Genomic DNA, 21971 nt, shown 5'->3' with positions numbered 1-21971 from the left:
AGGTAAGCAAAACAATGTTTTATTCATAACGTTTGAGAGATCCTTCCCAAGGTAGGAGGTGGCACCGTACTTTAGAATTTGAAAGGTATAGTCTGGCTGGGGTCACAGTTAACCAGGCTTAATCAATCCCTCATTACTGCTTCATTTCTTGAAGTTGGGTGGCTTTTTCTGTCTATTTTGTTTCTTGAGTTATCCTAGGAAAATGATCCTATGTGAAAATTTCCTTGCATACGTTTATTTTTAACAAGTTGGTATTCTTGCCAAGGATAAAGATACTATCAGGACAAATGGCTAAAATATCCTTACTGAGTCACTCAGGGGTTTGGCAAGAGATTTTCATTCTTCCCACCATGCCAACTCTCCCTCAGCCAGCAACACACATCTCTGATCAACCCAAGCAGTGCTTCCTTGACATATTATAAGCAGCCTTCGACATCTGCAGCCCCAATGGCCAGTCAAGTGAGTCTATGCAGTTCTGTCTGCAGTTTCCAATACACATGCCGAGTAAGTGAAAGTCGCTCAGTCATGTCCGACTCTTTGCGACCCCATGGACTGTAGCCCTCCAGGCTCCTCTGTCTATGGAATTTTCCAGGCAAGAATACTAGAGTGGGTAGCCATTCCCTTTTCCAAGGGATCTTCCCAATCCAGGGGTTGAACCCAGGTCTCCTTCACTGCAGGTAGATTCTTTACCATCTGAACCACCAGGGAAGCCCCACACATGCTGAATAAATGGGTTTATATTCATGAATCCCTTTTTGATGGTCTATGCAGCAGTCCCTCAAACTGCTGCGTCCAGCAATCTAGATAAAGGTAACTTATGTGAGTCTCAGTGAACTCCGGGAGTTGGTGATGGACAGGGAGGCCTGGCGTGCTGCGATTCATGGGGTTGCCAGAGTCGGACACGACTGAGCGACTGATCTGATCTGATCTGACAGCATCATAACCAGTTGGCTTAAGTCAATTCCAAGACTCAAAGAGCAAATGGCAAGCTGAACACTCATCACCAGAAACTAAGAGATCCAAACCTTTGTCAGTATAGCAGACTAACTTTTCCCACCTCTAGAGAATCTACCCAAGGGCTTGTTTTTGTACAGCCCTGGAGCTAAGAGTGGACTTTATATCTTTAAACAGTTAAAAACAAAACCCAAAGATGATATGATGGAGACACATGTGGCTCCTTAAAGCCTAAAATACTACTATCTGGGCCTTTCCAGAAAGAACTAACCAAACTCCGCTAAAGAGTACACTTTGTGATTTCTTTTTAAGATCACCACAAATCAGCTTTCCCAAACCTACCGCCCAGGATAGTCTTAGGCTATTTTTCCCCACTATACCTATTACATGTCCAATGACATACTTAAAAAAATAATTGTGTCCCCTTGGCAAGAAGATATTATGCCAAATTACTATAAATAATTCTTTTTAAGAAAAAGTTATAAATGTGTTATAAACACAAGGGGAAATCTAAATACCGTCCTTCAAATCACCTTTGTATATATTATCAAGTCTTTTTTTTTTTTAACAAAAATAATCACAGAACAGGGACAATACTCAATGCTGGTAAAATGGCAAAGCTACGCTATTTATAGAACCAAGAGCTTTTAAAATATCAAGTGCACTCATGCAATTTCTATGAATACACTTGTTCAAGAACAACCATCAGGTCTATATATGGAGTTTCACTGAAAGAAGAAAAAAAGAATTTTTAATATCACACACATATATGTATATAGTTGTCACTTACAGCTTATCAACAGAATTAATATGGTACTGCTGGGAAAACAGAAAACAGAGAATTCAAAATAGAGTAAGAACTGGGTGACCACACAGAAACTAATACTCCATGCCACCAGTACAGGTAGCAATGCACCAATAGGCCTCTGTTGGCCCAATTAATGTGCTAAGAGCATTAGAAAACAATTGATACATAAGTGTTTACTCTGCTACTCTGGGCTTCCCTGGTGACTCAGCAGCAAAAAAAAAACCACCTGCCAGTCCAGGAGATGTGGGTTCTATCTGGGGGTTGGAAAGATCCCCTAGAGAATGAAATGGCAACCAACTCTAGTATTCTTGCCTGGGAAATCCCATGGACAGAGGAGCCTGGCAGGCTACAGTCCATGGGGTCAAAGAGTAGGACACAACTCAGCAACCAAACACCACCACCACTCTCGTTAGTTAGTTATTGAAGATTCAGAGAAATAACATAGGATTTTTGTTCTCAGAGAGGAATAGTCTTTCAGGGAGAACACACACAACTGCAGTACCATGTGCAAACAGCCACACGGATACAAGCACAGGCAGACGTGGAAACCTGTGGTGAGGTGGGGAGGGGCCAGCTGGGGTGAAGGAGGGGGACACGCAGAGCCACGTACACGGGAGAGGAGGAGGGTGTGCAGGGAGCTAGAAGCAGTCCAGAGATGCTGGAACATGACGCTGGGATGAGTAGAGAGAGATGGTCTGGTCACGGCATCACAGGAGACAGCATGAAGGGCTGAGCAAAGGAGCTGGTGCTGATCGTGAAAGGACATGATCAGACCTGGGTGTCTGGGGTTAACAAGTGGAAAGAGCTGATGGGAGAAGCAGCAAGAAAAGAGACAGCAAGGCAGGTAGGATACCACCACCCAGAGGGTGTGGATGAGTGGCAGAAGACGAAGGAGTACAGGAAATCAGATACACCAAGGAGGTAGAACTGACTGGATTTGGTGGTTGAGGAAACAGAGGGGCTAAGAGAGAACACAGGGTGATACCACGGAAGGCTTGAGAGGGAGACAGGGGTACGCAGAACGGCTAGCAACAGAACACAAGCTCAGATTGGGATATGCTGAGTTTGAACTATGGTACCTCCTATGGGTTATCCAAATTACAGTGCTTATTTTCACTCTGGGAATCTGTTTGAAGAAAATAGCCCTGCATATGAAAAAGCTTTACATTTTAATATGTTCAGGATAAAATTATTCAAATTAAAGAAAAACCAGAATATAACTGGAATGTCTAAAAATAATGCATTGATTGCTTTAAATAACTTATGATGTACTGCATTCCACTGAGTAGATTAATGTATTAAAGCTAATGGTTACAAGGACTATGGAGCAACACAAAACATTCAATATTTAGTTTAAAAAGGATACAGCATTTAGTCACATTACATACAATTACAATCATGGTTTTTAAAAGAAAAAAAGATGAAAGGAAATATATCAAATGGCAGTATTAATTGAGTTTTGGTCACTGATGATGGGATTGGGAGTGTTTTTTTAATTATTTATTTTCCAAAATAATTTTATAAAGAAATCTTATTATTAATATTTTTAAATTAGGTCCATGGCATGTGAGATCTTAGTTCCCTGACTAGGGATCGAACCTGCGTCTCCTGCATTACCAAGCAGATTCTTAACCACTGGACCACCAGGGAAGTCCTTCCAAAGTAATTTTAATAAACATTTATAACTCTCACAATGGGAAATGCACTATTTAAATAATTGTGCATTAAAATAATTATTATGGGAGTTTCCAGGAAGGGGCATGGGGAACCTCTTATATCTGTCACATGTTCCCATTTCCTTCTTAAACAAGATATGCTTTAGTAACTGCATCACTTAGAAAGTGTGATTCCAAGCTGTGACTACAACAATTAAAGCACTATAAATAGAAGGTTGAAGAGAAAAACCTCTTATTTTAAAGAATGCGAGTATGAGTTCCATCTTAAAATAGTAGCTATCATTTCCTAGATGTAAGTTTTTAATAAAACTCTCTTCAATTAGTCATTTTTGAATGCCGGTATTGTAAGACAAATGCAAGCTAGGTACAATGTGTACTTCTCAAAATATAAAGGACCTGGTTAGAGTTATTGGAGAAGGCAATGGCACCCCCCTCCAGTACTCTTGCCTGGAAAATCCCATGGATGGAGGAGCCTGGTAGCTGCAGTCCATGGGGTCTCTAGGAGTCGGACATGAATGAGCGACTTCACTTTCACTTTTCACTTTCATGCATTGGAGAAGGAAATGGCAACCCACTCCAGTGTTCTTGCCTGGAGAATCCCAGGGACGGGGGAGCCTGGTGAGCTGCTGTCTGTGGGGTCGCGCAGAGTGGGACACAACTGAAGCGACTTGGCAGCAGCAGCAGTTAGGGTTATAAAGGTAAATAAGACTTTAAAATACGGATAGTATTGATTGAGTACCAACAGTGTGTGTGTATGCATATATCTACCCATGTTTCCTTAACATACATAAGTACAAAGCATGTAGAAATGCATGTGTACATGTGTGTGCATGCATGTGCCGTAAATCTAAGAGCAATAACAGTGCAAACGTATTTTAACTAGATCTTTAATATTCTCTGATTAAACTCACCAAAGAAATAACCTGCAATACAATGGCATTTTCCTTTCATAGTAGAAAAACAAAAAAGCCCAAGTACTTTAAATGTGCTTATGACTCTCTCTTTAAAAAATCAGAATCCAAACATGCAAGGATGTTTTTAAAGGTTTTTTCAATGCTGTCATAAAAGAATGGTTAAGAATTGGTCTCTATCCACAAATTCTGGCCCTTGTTATCACACCAAATAGTTCAGCTTGGAGAATAATGTCATTTTGTCACTGGGAACCCACCAAACCAACTTGAGTCAGTGCCTCCAGGATACTGGTGGTTTATAATCTTTGATCAAAACTACCTTCGAAAGAGGACTAACAATCCAAATGATCCCTACAATTTTAAATGGCTCCCCACTGCTTTACAAAATAAATTCTGAACATCTTCACATAGTATCTCAAGGGCCTCCAGGATTTGATCCCTATTACATTTTCACATTCAAAGGCCCCAAGCTCCTGGTAAAGGTTTCACCTGCCCTTTCCTGACACACCCAGCCACTGGGACCTTTGCTCACAGTGCTCACTCCAGGCCGACAGGTCCTCAAGGTCTACTCAAAGATCCTTTCATCCCCAAAGCCTTATTGAGGCCATCTGCCTCAATGCCATCACCCCACCTCTCCTTCCCCTAGCTTGACCGCTCACCACACAGCACTGGGAAGCGCTCAGCACCCACTCAGTCCCTGAAATGTCATCCTGAGACCACTGGGAGTCCTCGGGGGTTCAGACTCAGAGGACTGGCAGCTGGGGCCCACCCCTCGCGTCACACTTGAACAATGCTCACGCCTGCCTACCTGGCTCTCATACTCAGCACCCTCTAGCCTCACACTAAGCCGGTCCTTTCCATTATCCATCTTTCCTTTGTAAGAAAAAGCTGCAATGTCAGCAAATTAACACAACAGAGAAAGTAATTTTGCATTTTTTTTTAACCTGGATATGCAAAAAAAAGTACAAAATTAACAAGAGGATGAAAAGAAAAGTGAAAAGGCTTTATGGTCCTTTAAAGAGGTATTCTAAGTCACTTCAGAAGTCCATGGGATTTTTTTTTCCAACTGTGTCTGATTTCACTTCAAAACTTCTTTTATTTTCTTAACAAAAATAAAAGGACAATCATCATAATGCTCCTACAACTTTATCGCTGTGAATATGAGTAAACAGGGGAGGGGAAGGCAGGTAAACCTATTTCTCAGGGTGTCCAGGCAGCCAGAAAACAAAGAGGGAGGTAAGGTCATAAGAGGGACTAAATTAACTGAGATGTGTGCATGCATGCTTATTCGCTCAGTCATGTCTGACTCTTTGTAACCCCTTGGACTGTAGCCCGCCAGGCTCCTTTGTCCATGGAATTTTCCAGGCAAGAATAGTGCCATGGGTTGTTTCTGGAGATAGGAACTGAGATGGATGAAGACAAATAATAAAAAGAAGGGACATCATGCATAACCCTAGAACAGGCCCTCACTGTTCACTGCTAAACCAAGTTCAGCACCCGGGAAGTGATGAATTTGTTTAACAAAATGTGTTTCTCCTTCTTACTTCTACCACTTGGGACTTCAAATGTTTCATGCTTCTTTGGTGATCAAGGTTTTTATACACAAGGAAACCTTGGCTGTGACGATCCTTCCCCCAAGATCTCTGCTTCACCCCGTGACTCCTACTCAGCCTTCAATCACTGTGCTGCTGCTGAGAACTGGATAAAGTCCAGGAAGCCTACCAGCACCCCCTCTGCTCTCTTAGCTTCCTATTCTTTTGTCCAGATGCTCACCGCAGCCTGTGATGATATATCTGATCAATTCTTTAGTACGTAGACAGTAAGCTCCATGAGGGCAGACATAGGTGCTCTGTTTTCAGCCCCAATGCACCATTCCCTGGGATAGCCTGGCACAGTTTTCTTTTTGTTTTTTACTGTGCTTTCCCAATAAGATCACAGAGTTTATTTCACTCATTTACTATACTCTTTATTCATATGGCTACCTATACGTCTCTGCCATCAGTCTGAGTCTCTTGAAGTCAGGGATCTAGCTGATAGTCACATATGTTGAAGACGTGTGTGTATTTCTTTCTACTGAAAGCTTGGCACAGTTTCTGACACAAAGTTGTGTTATCTGTTGTATGTACTTGGTCTCTGTACATAGAGAGCACACTGAATGGCCAATTTGCAAGTGGAAAAGATCAGTCAAGGTCATTTCATAAACCAGAATATGCCTCAAGGAACTACATTTGCTGTTACCAAGTCTTGAATCACCTTCTTCATGGCATACTCAAATTACTTCAATACTAATGCTGTAAAAGCAAGTGAGAAACACTTGTGCAAACACAAAACACTTACAAGAAGCATCAGCATAAAGGATCCCATATAGATGATCAGGAAAAACAACGAAATCATCGTCAGAGTAAGAATTCCACGAATCCACCAGTTTTTCCATCTACAAAGGAAATGTTTGTAAAGTTAGCATCAGTGTATTCGTAAATGTTTGCATGTTGTTTCACTACTAAATTGCCAGACTTAGCAGATTTCCCTTAACTACACTTTAGGAATCCCCATGCACCTACTTTGCCTCGTACAATAACAACGATTACCAACCAAGCAAACCAAGAGCAATTGCTCCGTCACTGAGAGCTAAAGGAAATGTGAAAATTATGTGTGCCAAAAGTGAAAACCAGCTCATGTTCCACATGAATGAGGATGGATCCTCTGAGGCTGGGAAGTGAGGTGGCCAACAAGGATGTCTACACATCCCACCTCAGGTCATTCAGATGGGAAGGAGGGGCCAGGTGACAGCCCACTCAAAGGAGGTCCCTCCTTCGGGGTGGTTGATATAAATGGTAATGATGTTACGGTGGGGTATAACAGAGAGCATGGCCTTCTAATGAGAAAAAGTAAAGAAAGGGCAACGCAGAACTGAAACTGGAGAGACTAGCAATTTCAGGAAAATGAGGAAGGTGCGGGGAGGTCAGGCATTGAGGACAAGGCCAACCGGAAGGTCACTTCTTTCAGCTCAACTTCTTTCAGCCTGTTTTCCTGATGGACAGAGCCTTCAGCAGTAGAGCATTCTTTTCTTCTTGGGCCTTTGCTGGTTCTTAGAGCAGAGCTCCCCTGAGCAAAAAACCTGGCTGGTCCCTGGTGGTTGAGTGTGACCTGACCTGCTTAACCCTCTGCTGTCAGTAAGGGCCTGGGAAGCCCATCTCCCCCAGCACAGGGGCATCACACACACCCCTAATGCACCTTACAAATAGCTGCACTCTTTCTGTGGCTATGTCATGAAAAACGTCAGCAGACACTGTATGAAACACCCCAAATTGTTCTAATAACACCTATAGAAGGAATATTCATTGGAAGGACCAACACTAAAAGCTGAACTTTTAATACTTGATGCGAAGAGCCAACTCATTGGAAAAGACCCCATTGCTGGGAAAGACTGAGGGCAGAAGGAGAAGAAGGCAATAAGGGATGAGATGGTTGGATAGCATCACTGACTCAATGGACTTGGGTAAACTCTGGGAGACAATGAAGGACAGGGAAGCCTGGTATGCTGCAGTCCATGGGGCTCCAAAGAGTCAGGCACGACTGAGCGACTGAACAACAACAATAACAACATACAAAGATATGCTTTCTGAATCTAAAATTCCTGCCCTCTGAGTTTATTCATTCTACATTCATTTTACACTCTACTCAATAATTTCTGACTTCTATTAATTGAAATTATAACATTTAAATTATATCACAGACATTTTGACCCAACATATGATAACACATAGGCACACCCTATTCTAAGTATTCTCCACTCTATAACAGAAATATTAGCTGATTCCATTCGTCAAACACTAATTACATTCCCTGTCTTCAGTCACTCTCCTATATAGTCTGGATACCCAGATCTACTCTTCTCTCAAAAATCCCTTTGATCACATCCTTTCTGCACACAAGACCTAAAATGCCAACATTAAATCCAAGCTCTTTTAAATGGTTTTCAAGGTTTTGCACAAGTTTGTCAAATTGTACTTACCCAACTTTATTTCCCTCTCCTGCTTAACTCTGCATGTAGACTCATACATTTTTCATGAGACTGAAAGCTTTGGGGCTGTGCTGAAAAGCTACAGCTGAAAGGTTCCATTTGGCTTTATAGAACAAACTCTTTGAGGATGAATGGATGGATTACGAAACTGAGCTAGGTCGCAGAGCTAGTCAGAGGTAAATAAAGGACCACAAGCCAGTCTGTGGGTAATAACCCTGTCTTGTTTGTATGAATCTCAGAAAGGTACTAAGCCTTCCTTCATAACTGATTCTCAAACTCAGAATCACTGAGAACATTTTTCAGACAAAGGACACTATCCAAGTGTCGGAAATCAGTCTTTGGTGGGAACTTCAAGGTCCATGTGCACCTCTAACACTAAAGGGCTGGCCTTGAACATCAGAGAACCAGAGATTTAAACAGAGACCTACTCTCTTTTATTATACTAACGCTACTCCTCCCAGAAAAATTCCCCAACAAGATCAAAGACTTACTTGCCTTATTGTAATTTAAATGAGTCCTCAAACCTCCCAAGAAAACCTAATACAAAGTTAAGCACATAAAGCACAGATTTAAACATAATAATCCACTGATAAGGTAACCAAAAGTTACCTCTCAAGGGAGAAGCCCTTAACTCCAAACAGAGCTCTGATATGCAAAATGTATGTACCACTGTTACTAAAATCCAGAGGAAAGTCTAGTTCCAAACTCAAAATTCTTGACTTCCCTTACCATGCCACCATGATCACCTTAGAGGAAGCCTTAATTTTGAGTCCAAGTCATCACCTCACAGATTGTTTTAGATCAAGGAACTGAGAACCAATATAGGAGAGCTTCATTCAAGCTCTCCTGTCTCCAGGACCTCTGTGAGCTAGAAATGAAATTTCTAAGAAGTATTTAATTAAGCAGTGTTCTTTGCCTGGAAAATCCCATGGACAGAGGAGCCTAGAGGGCTACAGTCCATGGGGTCGCAAAGCGTCGTACATGACTGAAGCAACTAAACAAAAGCAAGCAGTGTCCTTAAAAGCAATTGTCTAAAGCGATGACACATTTATTGCTCAAATCAGGCATGTGATGCACAATGTCTTACTGTAACTACAACTCTTTAGGGGTTTTTATCTCAAAAGTAATAAAACAACAAATTTTTTTTTTCCTTGTGGTACAAGCATCATGAGTTGTCAAAGACCGAGGCTGACAAAGGAGTTCATCTGAGCCAAGAATCAGAGCACAGAGGCACTCTTCGAGAACAAACAAGAACTTGATGGGCCATCTAGTAAAGGGTAGGGTTTTGGAGAAACCCCATCTACCAGCCTTAGGAGGAAGTGGACAGGAAGTGTGCAGGTTCCCAGGGAGAAGGAAGACGGTATGACAGAGTACAAGAGCGCCAGCAAGACTATGCCTGGGTATCTTCACGGTCTCTCAACCTTAACTAGTAACGTCTGGCCACATCATTCTCTGCCGTGAAGAGCTGTTCCATGGACTGTAGGATGGTGCTAGCAGTGCCCTCTCTCACTGTGACACCTAAAATGTCTCTGTGCATGGATGCTCAGTAGTGTCTGACTCTTTGTAACCCCATGGACTGTAGCCCTCTAGGCTCCTCTGTCCATGAGATTCTCCAGGCAAGAAATACTGGAGTGGGTTGCCATTTCCTCCTCCTGGGGATCTTCCTGACCCACAGTTCAAACCCTCGTCTCCTGCAGCTCCTGTATAGGTAGGTGGATTCTTTACCACTGAGCCATCTCAGCAGCCAGACATTGCCAAATGTTCACAGGTTGTGGGGGATGGTACAAAACCCAAGGCATCGCCCCTGGAAAGAACTACTAAGTTAGATTCATTGCTGAAGAAGCTCTTCACTCGAGGAGAAAGCCAGCCACTTCGCTGGCTAATGAATATTCCTTTCCGCAGATCCATGCAAAGGTCAAGAAACAGACTGGGACACCTGCCAAGGGACTGAAGACTTTTCAAGCTCCTTCTAGTATCAATGGCTAATGCTCTCTTTGGCATTATATATTAGAGTCTTAAAAATGAACATAAATCTTGTCCAAGGAATTTCACTTTAAAGATTTTATCTGGACTTTGAACAAGATGGCGGAGGAGTAGGTGGACGTGGAGTACATCTCTCTCCATGGATACATCAGGAATACACCTTCAGACACAGAAGTGCTTGAAGAACACCAGCTGAGAGCAGACAGGAGTCACTGACCACTCAGTACAATGAAAGAAGTAGGGGGAAAAAAGGAGAGTTAGTAGGATTGGACCTGCACTCAGCAAGTGGGGGAACTGAAGCAGGGGTCCGATCCCCACAACCAGAGGAGAAACAATTGAGGCTGAGAGTGAAGCAGCTGATCTGTGACAGCCCAAATGGAATGAGAATCACACAGACAATCCTTGTCACAGCCATAGGTACCCCAGACAGGGACGCGTGTTTCCCAGAAGGCATAGCAACTGGGAGCTGAAGCGTAGGGATTGTGGAGCAATCCCAGGGAGAGGTCTGCTGTTGACTGTGGGGAGTTGGCCCGAGGTGACATGAGGGAGGAGATTGTGGTGGGAAATGCCTCTGGAGGAAAATCAGGCAGCCATGAAGGCAAGTGGATACTCCTGAGTCATGCGTAGGGGTGGTGCCATCACCATGGCCTCTTTCTCCACATGCCTGCACTAGCAGCTGAACAACAGAGAGGCTCGCCCATCAAACACCCGACGTCCAAACAACAGAGAAGGACCCCACCAGGGGAGCCCTTTTAGTGCCTTATGCACGGAACACCAGAGTAGGACCCCAGTCAGCGGGGCCCCTTTATGTGCCTAACACACTGAGCAACAGAGGACCCCAGGCAGGGGAGCCCTCCAAGTGCCTGAATGGGCAGAGCAATGGAGAAGCATTAGCCAAAGAGGCCTTCTGATCGCCAGCCACCAGAGGCTAGAAAAAGATTCTGAGAGTCCCTTGGACTGCAAGGAGATCCAACAAGTCCATCCTACAGAAAATCAGTCCTGAATATTCATTGGAAGGACTGATGCTAAAGCTGAAACTCCAATACTCTGGCCACCTGATGCAAAGAACTGACTCATTGGAAAGGACCCTGATACTTGGAAAGATTGAAGGCTGAAGGAGAAGGGGAGGACAGAGGATGAGATGGTTCGATGGCATCACCAACTCAATGGACATGAGTTTGAGTGAACTCCGGGAGTTGGCATTGGACAGGGAGGCCTGGCACGCTGCAGTCCATGGGGTTGCAAAGAGTTGGACACCACTGAGCAACTAGACTGAGGGCCATAGCTCCTGAGGCTGAGGCAATCCGTGTCCCTGCACACTTAGCACCACCAGGGTTCCCACGACCAAAACAGCTGCACCACCTTCACACTCACTCCTCACTGGGGCATAGCTGCCACAGGCTAGAAAAAGCCCTAATAGCACCATATCTCCTGTGATGATAGCCTCTGGCGCTCCTGCATAGCTGGTACTGCCAGGGTCCCCGTGATCCAAGCAACCATGCCACCTCCATGCATGACCCCACTGGGACAGAGCTGCCAGAGACTAGAAAAAGTCCTGCGTCTGGGCACACGGGGTCACTTTGGTCATGGCCAACTCCTTGTGACCCTGTGGACTGTGGCCTGCCAGACTTCTCTGTCCGGGGGTTTTCCAGGCTGGAATACTGGAGTGGGTTGTCATATCCTTCTAGAGCACGATATTTCCTGCTGCCCTAGCCTCCGGCTCCCCTGAGTACCTGGTGTTGTCAGGGCCCCCATGACCCAAGCAGTTGCGCCACCCCCTACCTGGCCCTCACTGGGGCAGACCCAAGTCCTCCAGGGCAGCCTTAGGAGCAAACCCGTGTGAACAAGCCACATGCAGAGGTGGATATAAAACCACAACTGAAACCCAGGGGCAGGGTGACTAAAGAAGAGGACCCAAAACCTTCCCACCAGCTGTACAAGCTGCAGATTAAATCCACATGATCAACTAAGCTGACTCTGTGGCTATGGAATACATGAAAGGACAATGAGAATTCTGACAAAAGACCACGCACTAGTTCTGACAACTGTGGACATCAGAGGCAAGAACACACAGGTGTAGAACCGGATTAGAGTATGAGCTGCTCCGGAAGCAGGTCCAGAGACCAGCAGTATTGGAGGGCATCCTAGGGAGGTGAGGTGAACTGGGACTCCCATCGAGGGAACGGACACTGATGGCAGAGACTCAAGAAAAACACTTGAACATTTATTCTTTTTATATTTTGACTTGTCCTGTAGTTGCTTCTGGATTTTTTTTCTTTTCCTTTTTTTCCCTCTGTTGTTGCAGTTGTCAATTTAAGTAGTAGTATTCAATCTTTTTAAGCTTTTGAGAATTTTTTAAAGCACATTTTTTTATTTTTGTTATATACTTCAGCCTCTGTGTTGGCCTTTTATGGTTCTGTGGAGTTTTCCTTATTTTTTTTTCTTTCTTTTAATTTTAATTTTTAAAATTTATTATTATTTTTTTCTACATTTATTCCTTTTTTTTCCTACTATTCTTTTCCTGTTTCAGTTAGTCTTTAATACATATAAATCTTTATCTACCTTATCTATCTTTATCTATCTTAAACTTTGCATTTCTATTAGTTCTTTCTTCTCTTTCTTTTCTGTTTCTCACCATATTTGTTAGCTTTGTTTTCATTGCTTTAAAAATTCCCCAGTTAGCATCTTTCTTTAGTTTTATTTTCCAGTTTGTGCTTTAGTTACTTATGTTCTTAACTGGTGGATATCACTTTTGATTTCCTTTGTTCACCAGGTCAATCTATTGTACTTTTTTTTTTTTTTTTGGACTGTTTTGGTTTTGCTTATGGGTGTATATGTATGTGTGTAAATTCCATTATTTTAGTTATTATTTGCCTGATTTTATAATTGCCATTTGTCTGGGGTGTGCCTTCTGTTTCTCATTTTTGTGTATTTGTTTTAATCCCATCTAACGCAATAACAAACCACCTATGGTATCTCCATTTCCAGCCAGAGATCAGGCCCTGAGCCTATGGAGCCAGAGTGCTAACTCCAAGACCCTAGACTACCAGAGATTCCTAACCCTAGAGAGTACCAAATAGCCAGAACTACCCAGCAAGGATCTCATTCAAAATTGATGGAGAAATCAAAAGCTTTTCAGAAAAGCAAAAGTTAAGAGAATTTAGTACCAACAAATAAGCTTTACAACAGATGTTAAAGGGACTTAGTCAGGAAATACAAGAGAAGAAAAAGATCTAAAAAAAAATAAACCCCAATCAAGAAAATGGCAATAGGAACATATATATCAATAATTACTTTAAATGTAAATGAATTAAATGTTACAACCAAAAGACACAGACTGGCTGAATGGATACAAAAACCCATATACATGCTGTCTACAAGAAACCTACTTCAGACCTAAAGACACATATAGACTGAAAGTGAGATGCTGGAAAAAGATATTCCACGCAAATGGAAATCAAAAGAAAGCTGGAGTAGCAATCCTCTTATCAGACGGAATCAACCTTAAAATAAAGACTACTATAAGAGACATGGAAGGACACTACATAATGATCAAGGGATCGATCCAAGAGGAAGACAACCAACAGTAACACAATAGTACTAGGAGATTTTAACACCCCACTTACACCAATGCACAGATCATCAAAACAGAAAGTTAATAAGAAAGTACAAGCTTTAAAATGACACATTAGATCAGGTGAATCTCACTGATATCTTCAGGGCATTCCATCCAAATGCAGAATACACTTTCTTCTCAAGTGCATATGGAACATTCTCCAGGACAGACCATATCTTGGGTCACAAATCAAACCTCAATAAATGTAAGAAAATTGAAATAATACCAAGCCTCTTTTCTTACCACAATGCTATGAGACTAGATATCAATTATAAGGGAAAAAAACTGTAAAAATACAAACACATGGAAATTAAACAATACGTTTCTAAATAATGAACAGGTTACTGAAGAAATCAAAAGGGAAATAAAAAAATTCCTAGAAACAAATGACAATGAAAACACACAAACTCAAAACCCATAGTTTGCAGCAAAAGCAGCTGTAAGAGGGAAGTCTAAAGTAACACAATCCTACCTCAAGAAACAAGAAAAACATCAAATAGATAACCTAACTTTACACCTAAAACAACTGGAAAAAGAACAACAACAACAAAATCCCAAAGTTAGCAGAAGGAAAGAAATTATCATAAAGATCAGAGCAGAAATAAATGAAAGAAACAATGGTAAAGATTAATAAAACTAAAAGCTAGTTCTTTGAGAAGGTAAACAAAATAGACAAATTCTTAGCCAGACTCATCAAAAAAAAAAAAAAAAGAATCAAACCTACAAAATTAGGAGTGAAAAAGCAGAGGTTACAACAGACAATGCAGAAATACAAAGGACTATAAGAGACTACCATGAGCAACTAAATGGCAATTACACGGAAACCTGAAAGCAGTGGACAGATTCTTAGAAAATTTCAATTTTCCAAGACTAAACCAGGAAGAAACAGAAATTATGAACAACCCAGTTATAAGCACTGAAATCGAAACTGTGATTAAAAAATCTCCCAAAAAACAAAAGCCCAGGGGCTTCACAGGAGAATTCTGCCAAACATTTAGAGAAGAGCTAATGATTATCCTTCCAAAACTCTTTCCAAAAATTTCAGAGAAAGGAACACTTCCAAATACATTCTACAAGTTCCCATCACCCTGATACCCAAACCAGACAATGATAACACACACAAAAAAGAAAATTACAGGCCAGTATCACTGATGACTGGCATCACTGACTTGATAGACATGAGTTTGAGCAAGCTCTGATGGACAGGGAAGCCTGGCGTGCTGCAGTCCGAGGGGTCACAAAGAGTTGGACACAACTGAGTGAATGAACTAAACTGACTGATCACTGATGAATATAGATGCAAAAATCCTCAACAAAATTCTAGCAAACAGAATTCAACACATTAAAAGCTTATACACCATGATCAAGTTGGGTTATTCCAGGGATTCAAGAGCTCTTTAATATATGCAAATCAATCAATGTGATGCATCATATTAACAAACTGAAAGATAAAGACCATATGATAATCTCAATAAATGCAGAAAAAGCCTTTGACAAAATTCAGCAACCATTTATGATTTTAAAAAAAACTCTTCAAAAAATGGGCATAGTAGGAACCTACTTCAACATAGTAAAGGTCATATATGATAAGCCCATACCAAACATTATTTTCAATGGTGAAAAACTGAAAGCATTCCCTGCATTCCCTCTAAGATCAGGAATAAGAAAAGGGTTCCCACTCTCAGCACTATTATTCAACATAGTTTTGAAGTCCTGCTGCTGCTGCCACGTCAGTCATGTCCGACTCTGTGTGACCCCATAGACAGCAACTAGCCTCCCCCATCCCTGGGATTCTCCAGGCAAGAATACTGGAGTGGGTTGCCATTTCCTTCTCCAATGCATGAAAGAGAAAAGTGAAAGTGAAGTTGCTCAGTCATGTCTAACTCCTCGTGACCCCATGAACTGTAGCCCACCAGTCTCCCCCATCCATGGGATTTTCCAGGCAAGAGTACTGGAGTGGGTTGCCATTGCTTCTCCTTGGAAGTCCTAGGTACAGCAATCAGAGAAGAAAAAGGAATAAAGGAACTCAGATCAGAAAAAAAGTAAAATTCTCACCGTTTGCAGATGACATGATAATAAACATAGAAAATCCTAAAGATACTATCAGAAAATTACTAGAGCTAATCAGTGAATTTAGCAAAGTCTCAGGAAACTAGGCCATGTTGTGTGGGGCCACCCAAGACGGAGGGGTCATGGTGGAGAGGTCTGACAGAATGCTGGAGAAGGGAATGGCAAACCACTTCAGTATTCTTGCCTTGAGAATTACATGAACAGTATGAAAAGGCAAAAAGATAGGACACTGAAAGATGAACTCCCCAGGTTGGTTGGTGCCCAATATGAAACTGGAGATTAGTGGAGATACAACTTAAGAAAGAATGAAGGGATGGAGCCAAGCAAAAAAAAACACCCAACCTAGACAGCATGTTAAAAAGCAGAGACATACTTTGCTGACAAAGGTCTGTCTAGTCAAAGCTATGGTTTTTCCAGTGGTCATGTATGGATGTTAGAGTTGGACTGTGAAGAAGGCTGAGCGCCGAAGAATTGATGCTTTTGAACTGTGGTGTTGGAGAAGGCTCTTGAGAGTCCCTTGGACTGCAAGGAGATCCAACCAGTCCATCCTAAAGGAGATCAGTCCTGGGTGTTCATTGGAAGGTCTGATGTTGAAGCTGAAACTCCAATACTTTGGCCACCTGATGCAAAGAGCTGACTCATTTGAAAAGAGTCTGATGCTGGGAAAGATTGAGGGCAGGAGGAGAAGGGGATGACAGAGGATGAGATGGTTAGATGGCATCATTGACTCAATGGACATGAGTTTGGGTGGGCTCTGGGAGTTGGTGTTGGACAGGGAGGCCTGGTGTGCTGCAGCTCATGGGGTCGCAAAGAGTCAGACACGACTGAGTGACTGAACTGAACTGAACAGGATACAGAATCAATACACAGAAAGCACTTGCATTCCTATATAATAACAATGAAAAATCAGAAAGAAAAATTAAGGACTCAATCCCATTCACTTCTGCAACAAAAAGAATAAAATATCTAGGAACAAACCTACCTAAGGAGACAAAAAAGAACTGTATGTATAAAATTATAAGACACTGATGAAAGAAATCAAAGATGACATAAACAGATGGAGAAACATTCCATGTTCCTGGTTAGGAGGAAGCAATATTGTGAAAGTGACTATTCTACCAAATGCAAACTACAGATTCAGTGTGATCCCTATCAAATTACCAATTGCATTTTTCACAGAAATAGAAAAAAAATTTCACAATTCATATGGAAACACAAAAGACCCCAAATAGCCAAAACAGTCTTGAGAAACAAGAATGGATCTGGAGGAATTAACCTTCCTGACTTCAGACTATACTACAAAGCCACAGTCATCAAGACAGTATGGTACTGGCACAACAACAGAAATATAGACCAATGGAACAAGATAGAGAGCCCGGAGATAAACCCGTGCACCTATGGGTACCTGATTTTTACAAAGGAAGCAAGAATATACAATGGGGCAAAGACAGCCTCTTCAATAAATGGTGCTGGGAAAACTGGACAGTTATATGCAAAAGAATGAAACTGGAACACCTTCTAATGCCACACACAAAGATAAACAAAATGGATTAAAGACCTAAATGGAAGACCAGAAACTATAAAACTCTCAGAGGAAAACACAGGCAGAACACTCGATGGCATAAATCAAAGCAAGATCCTCTGTGACCCACCTCCTAGAGTAATGGAAATAAAAACAAAAGTAAACAAGTGAGGCCTAATTACACTTAAAAGCTTCTGCACAGCAAAGGAAACTATAAATACGGTGAAAAGACAACCCTCAGAATGGGAGAAAATGATAGCAAATGAAACAACTGACAAAGGATTAATCCCCAAACTATACAAGCAGCTCATATAACTCAATACCAAAAAACAAACAACCCAATCAAAAAGTGGGAAAAAGACCTAAACAGACATTTCTCTAAAGAGGACATACAGATGCCTAACATGAAAAGAAGCTCAACATCTAGATCTAGCGAAATGCAAATCAAAACTACAGTGAGATACCAACCAACTCACACCAGTCAGAATGGCCATCATAAAAAAGTTTACAAATAATAAATGCCGGAAAGGGTATGGAGAAAAGGGAACCTTCTGTTGGTGGGAATATAAATTGATACAGTCACTATGGAAGATGGTATGGAAATGAATCGCCAGTCCAGTTTCGATGCAGGAAACAGGAAGCTTGGGGCTGGTGCACTGGGATGACCCAGAGGGATCGTATGGGGAGGGAGGTGGGAGGGGGTTCAGGATGAGGAATACGTGTACACCCGTGGCGGACGCATGTTGATGTATGGCAAAACCAATACAATATTGTAAAGTAAAAATAATAATAATAATATTAAAAAAAAATAAAAAAATTTTAAAAATCACCATATGACCCAGCAATCCCACTGCTAGTTACATATCCTGAAGAAACCAAAACTGAAAAAGACACATGTACCCCAATATTCATTGCAGCAGTATTTACAATAGCCAGAACATGGAAGCAACCTAGATGTCCTTCGACAGATAAACGGATGAATCTGTGGTGCATATAGACAATGAAATATTACTCAGCCATAAAAAGGAACACCTCTGAGTCAGTTCTAATGAGGCAGATGAACCGAGAGCCTATTATACAGAGTGAAGTCAGTCAGAAAGAGAAAGATAAATATTGTACACTAACAGAGATATATGGAATCTAGAAAGATGGTACCTATGAATTTATTTGCAGGACAGCAATGGAGAAATAGACATAGAGAACAGACTAATGGACATGGGGTGGGGGGGGAGAAGGAGAGGGTACGTATGGAGAGAGTAACATGGAAACTTACATTACCATATATAAAATAGATAGCCAATGGGAATTTGCTGTATGGCTCAGGGAATTCAAACAGGGGCTCTGTAACAACCTAGAGGGGTCGGATGGGGGAGAGGTTCAGGAGGGAGGCAACATGTGTATGCCTATGGCTGATTCGTGTTGGTATTTGTCGGAAAACAACAAAATTTCTATAAGGCAATTATCCTTCAATTAAAAATAAATAAATAAAATTTTAAAAATTTATCTGAAGAAAATAATTATGGATGCTAAATAAAAGTTAGCTACAAAATATACATTTAAAACAGAGTTGGTTTTAATTGTGAAAATTTAGAAATTGGCTGTCTAGCAACATCTGTTTAGTTAAGTAAATTGAACCATAGCTGTACAAGGAATATATCATGCAGCCATCCAAGTATTTACGTATATTTAAGGATGTTGTTCCTAATACCAGGGAATGAAAATGAAAATAGCAAGGCAGAAAGGAGTACAATGCTGCTTTTCCATTACACACACAGGCACACACAGGCACACACTGCAAAAAAAAGTTTCAAAGATAAACAGTATTTTCATCAGTAATGTCTCAGTTGGAGGGTTACAGGGTTTTTTTCTGCAATCCAGGTTTATTTCTTATGCAATTAGTAGTTTACTCCTTTGCATCTACAACTTCTAAATCTTTGCAAGGCAGACTATTTGGGATATTAAATAAAGAGAGGCTAAAATGTGTAAAACATAGATTTTAAAACATTCATTTAATTTTTACAGAGAAGTTTCTTGAGAAGATTCAAAGTAGTTATTTATTATCTGCTGTTTATTTTTTTTTAAGTGAAATCTTTCATAAATAGAGTGCAGTGCTCTGCTTCAGAATGTGGCTCTATCACTTAGCCAGGTCATTTGCTACATGACCCTGGATATGACACATATCTGTGCTCCAGTTTCTCCATTTATACAACAGGTATAATATAACCATACCTGTGTTATAGGGTTGATGTGATAATAAATTAGTCAACACAAGTAAAGTGCTTGAGAAGTACCTAGCAAATATACATGGTCAATAAATACCAGCTACTATTACCTGCTATTGTTGCTTTATGCCAGGAAAAAAAAATAGTAAGGAAAATCTTGTTATGCATGACACACAGGAATCCAGCATTATTCTTATATAACATCAACACAGAAAAAAGTCCAGATCCAAAATAGACCAGGTGAGATTTTAAAGCAAAGGTACGTCTGTGAACTAGGTCATGAAAACAACTGGGAACAAGAAATATTAAAATAATAATCATACTTTTAATAAGGGAGAGCAACATTTTTTTATGTTGGCTAAAAAACATGAAAACTTTGTCTTGAACCGGTTTATTCTAATATGGCTATCCTCTAGGAAATTAAAAATCAGAAAAGCTCATATTTTATTTACTAGATATGACTGCTGCTGCTGCTAAGTCACTTCAGTCGTGTCCGACTCTGTGCGACCCCAGAGACAGCAGCCCACCAGGCTCCTCCGTCCCTGGGATTCTCCAGGCAAGAACACTGGAGTGGGTTGCCATTTAATCAGTGTTTTTCAAACTTCAAGTTATGACCCATGGGTAGTAAAAATCAATTTAGTAATTCAGCATTTTTTGGTCCAAGAACCTAGAACAGTTATCAAAAATAAGAGAAATCAGAGTGCATCACACACAGTTATGGCAAGAATTGCTTCATAACATTTTTCCAGCAGTTAAAATATAATTTGTGTCTCTCTTGGGGCATGGTGGAAAACAGACCTCTTATTCTGTGTCACAGTATTAAGAAATTGAAGAAAGAGTGTTCTGTACCAATATTTAAGATTTTATATGTTCATCTGCATAACAGATTACACTTATTTTGCCCTTATAAATTTTATAATTCATATTACAATGGAGGGCAATATAAAATTAGGTTATTAGACATTTAAAGGTATAACAGAAATACAAAATGGTAAAGTGTTGTGAAGTCTGGACAATAATTTTAAATTCCATTAGAAGGAAAAAAATTACCTATTTCTGGCATTTGAAAACACAGGACAGAGGATACAGAATTTTCTTTATTTGATGTCCCAGAATCAGAAAAGGCAACTTGATGTGATAAACGGGTCACTGGCTTCAGAAACCCGGCAGACAGGGGCAGAAATGCCAGGTCCACAACTTATTAGCTTTATAACATTCACCAGCTAACCTCTCAGACTTGGTTTTCTGAAACTTAAGACTTTAAAGATTAATGAAAGGATGTATATCAAGCCTCCAACACTGTGCTCATGTATGGTGAAAAATGTAAAAGTCTTCTCTCATAACTCTAAAACTCACAAAAAGTGAAATTTCTTAGACCAGTGTAAGAAATGGTCCAGGATAACCTCACAGCTTATCTTGTTCACCCCTCAGATTGACCTTCAACCAATCGTACCTTGAAGACAAACCAGACAGAGCTTTCTTGAGGATCTCGGGGGTTCTATCTAGGGATGGTGGAATTTCTGGAATATCAGAATCTGTTCTGGAATCCAAGTCTCCATATCTGTCATCAATATCTGTTTCCTAAAATTAAAGAAAAAAGAAAATCACTTTGCAAAATAAAAGGGAAAAAAGTGCATGCTTGCCAATACATCTATTTATTGCTCAGAGTACCAACTCTCATTTCCATAACTTAAAAAAAAAACAAACTATTAACTTATTTTGAATATGCAAGCACTGTTGGACATCCTAGTTAGTAAAGTTCCTGCTAAAGTCTATCAACATAAAGGATTAATTTCAACAAAAAACACAAAAAGAAATTTCTGTATTATCTAAATCAGAAATGTACCACAGAATCAAATATTCATTGTTTCTCTGCTTAACAGAAAATAGAGTGTTTGTGTTAATGTAGATTCTGATCAATGGTACATGAGTGAGTGAGTGAAGTCGCTCAGTCGTGTCCGACTCTCTGCAAGCCCGTGGACTGTAGCCTACCAGGCTCTTCTGCCCATGTACAATGGTACATAGTCTCTTTTTTATTTGATTACAATCAAAGCATCTCCAACAGGAGTAATATCTCACACTGGCACGGCATTTTACATAGATACATAGATAGTGAAGCTGAATCTGACCTCTGTACCCCAACACTGAATTAAATCTCTGAGACTTCTGGGTGAAGTTAAAAAAG

The 21971-nt window shown here is 40.8% G+C and overlaps 1 protein-coding gene across 1 annotated transcript in view; it reads right to left on the bottom strand.

Annotated features, from left to right (window-relative positions):
• The window catches only part of CDS1 (CDP-diacylglycerol synthase 1), a 78386-nt gene that overhangs the window by 40575 nt on the left and 15840 nt on the right, over positions 1-21971 (bottom strand). Inside the window, exons 2-3 of the mRNA XM_005892757.3 lie at positions 21240-21367; positions 6687-6783 (exon numbers count right to left, since the gene is read on the bottom strand). Coding sequence (XP_005892819.3) covers positions 6687-6783; positions 21240-21367 — 225 coding nt within the window. The remainder of the gene's footprint in view (positions 1-6686; positions 6784-21239; positions 21368-21971) is intronic.

Source organism: Bos mutus, chromosome 6 (genome assembly GCF_027580195.1).
Source record: "Bos mutus isolate GX-2022 chromosome 6, NWIPB_WYAK_1.1, whole genome shotgun sequence".
Taxonomy (NCBI): domain Eukaryota; kingdom Metazoa; phylum Chordata; class Mammalia; order Artiodactyla; family Bovidae; genus Bos; species Bos mutus.
This window is presented reverse-complemented; position numbering and strand designations above follow the sequence as displayed.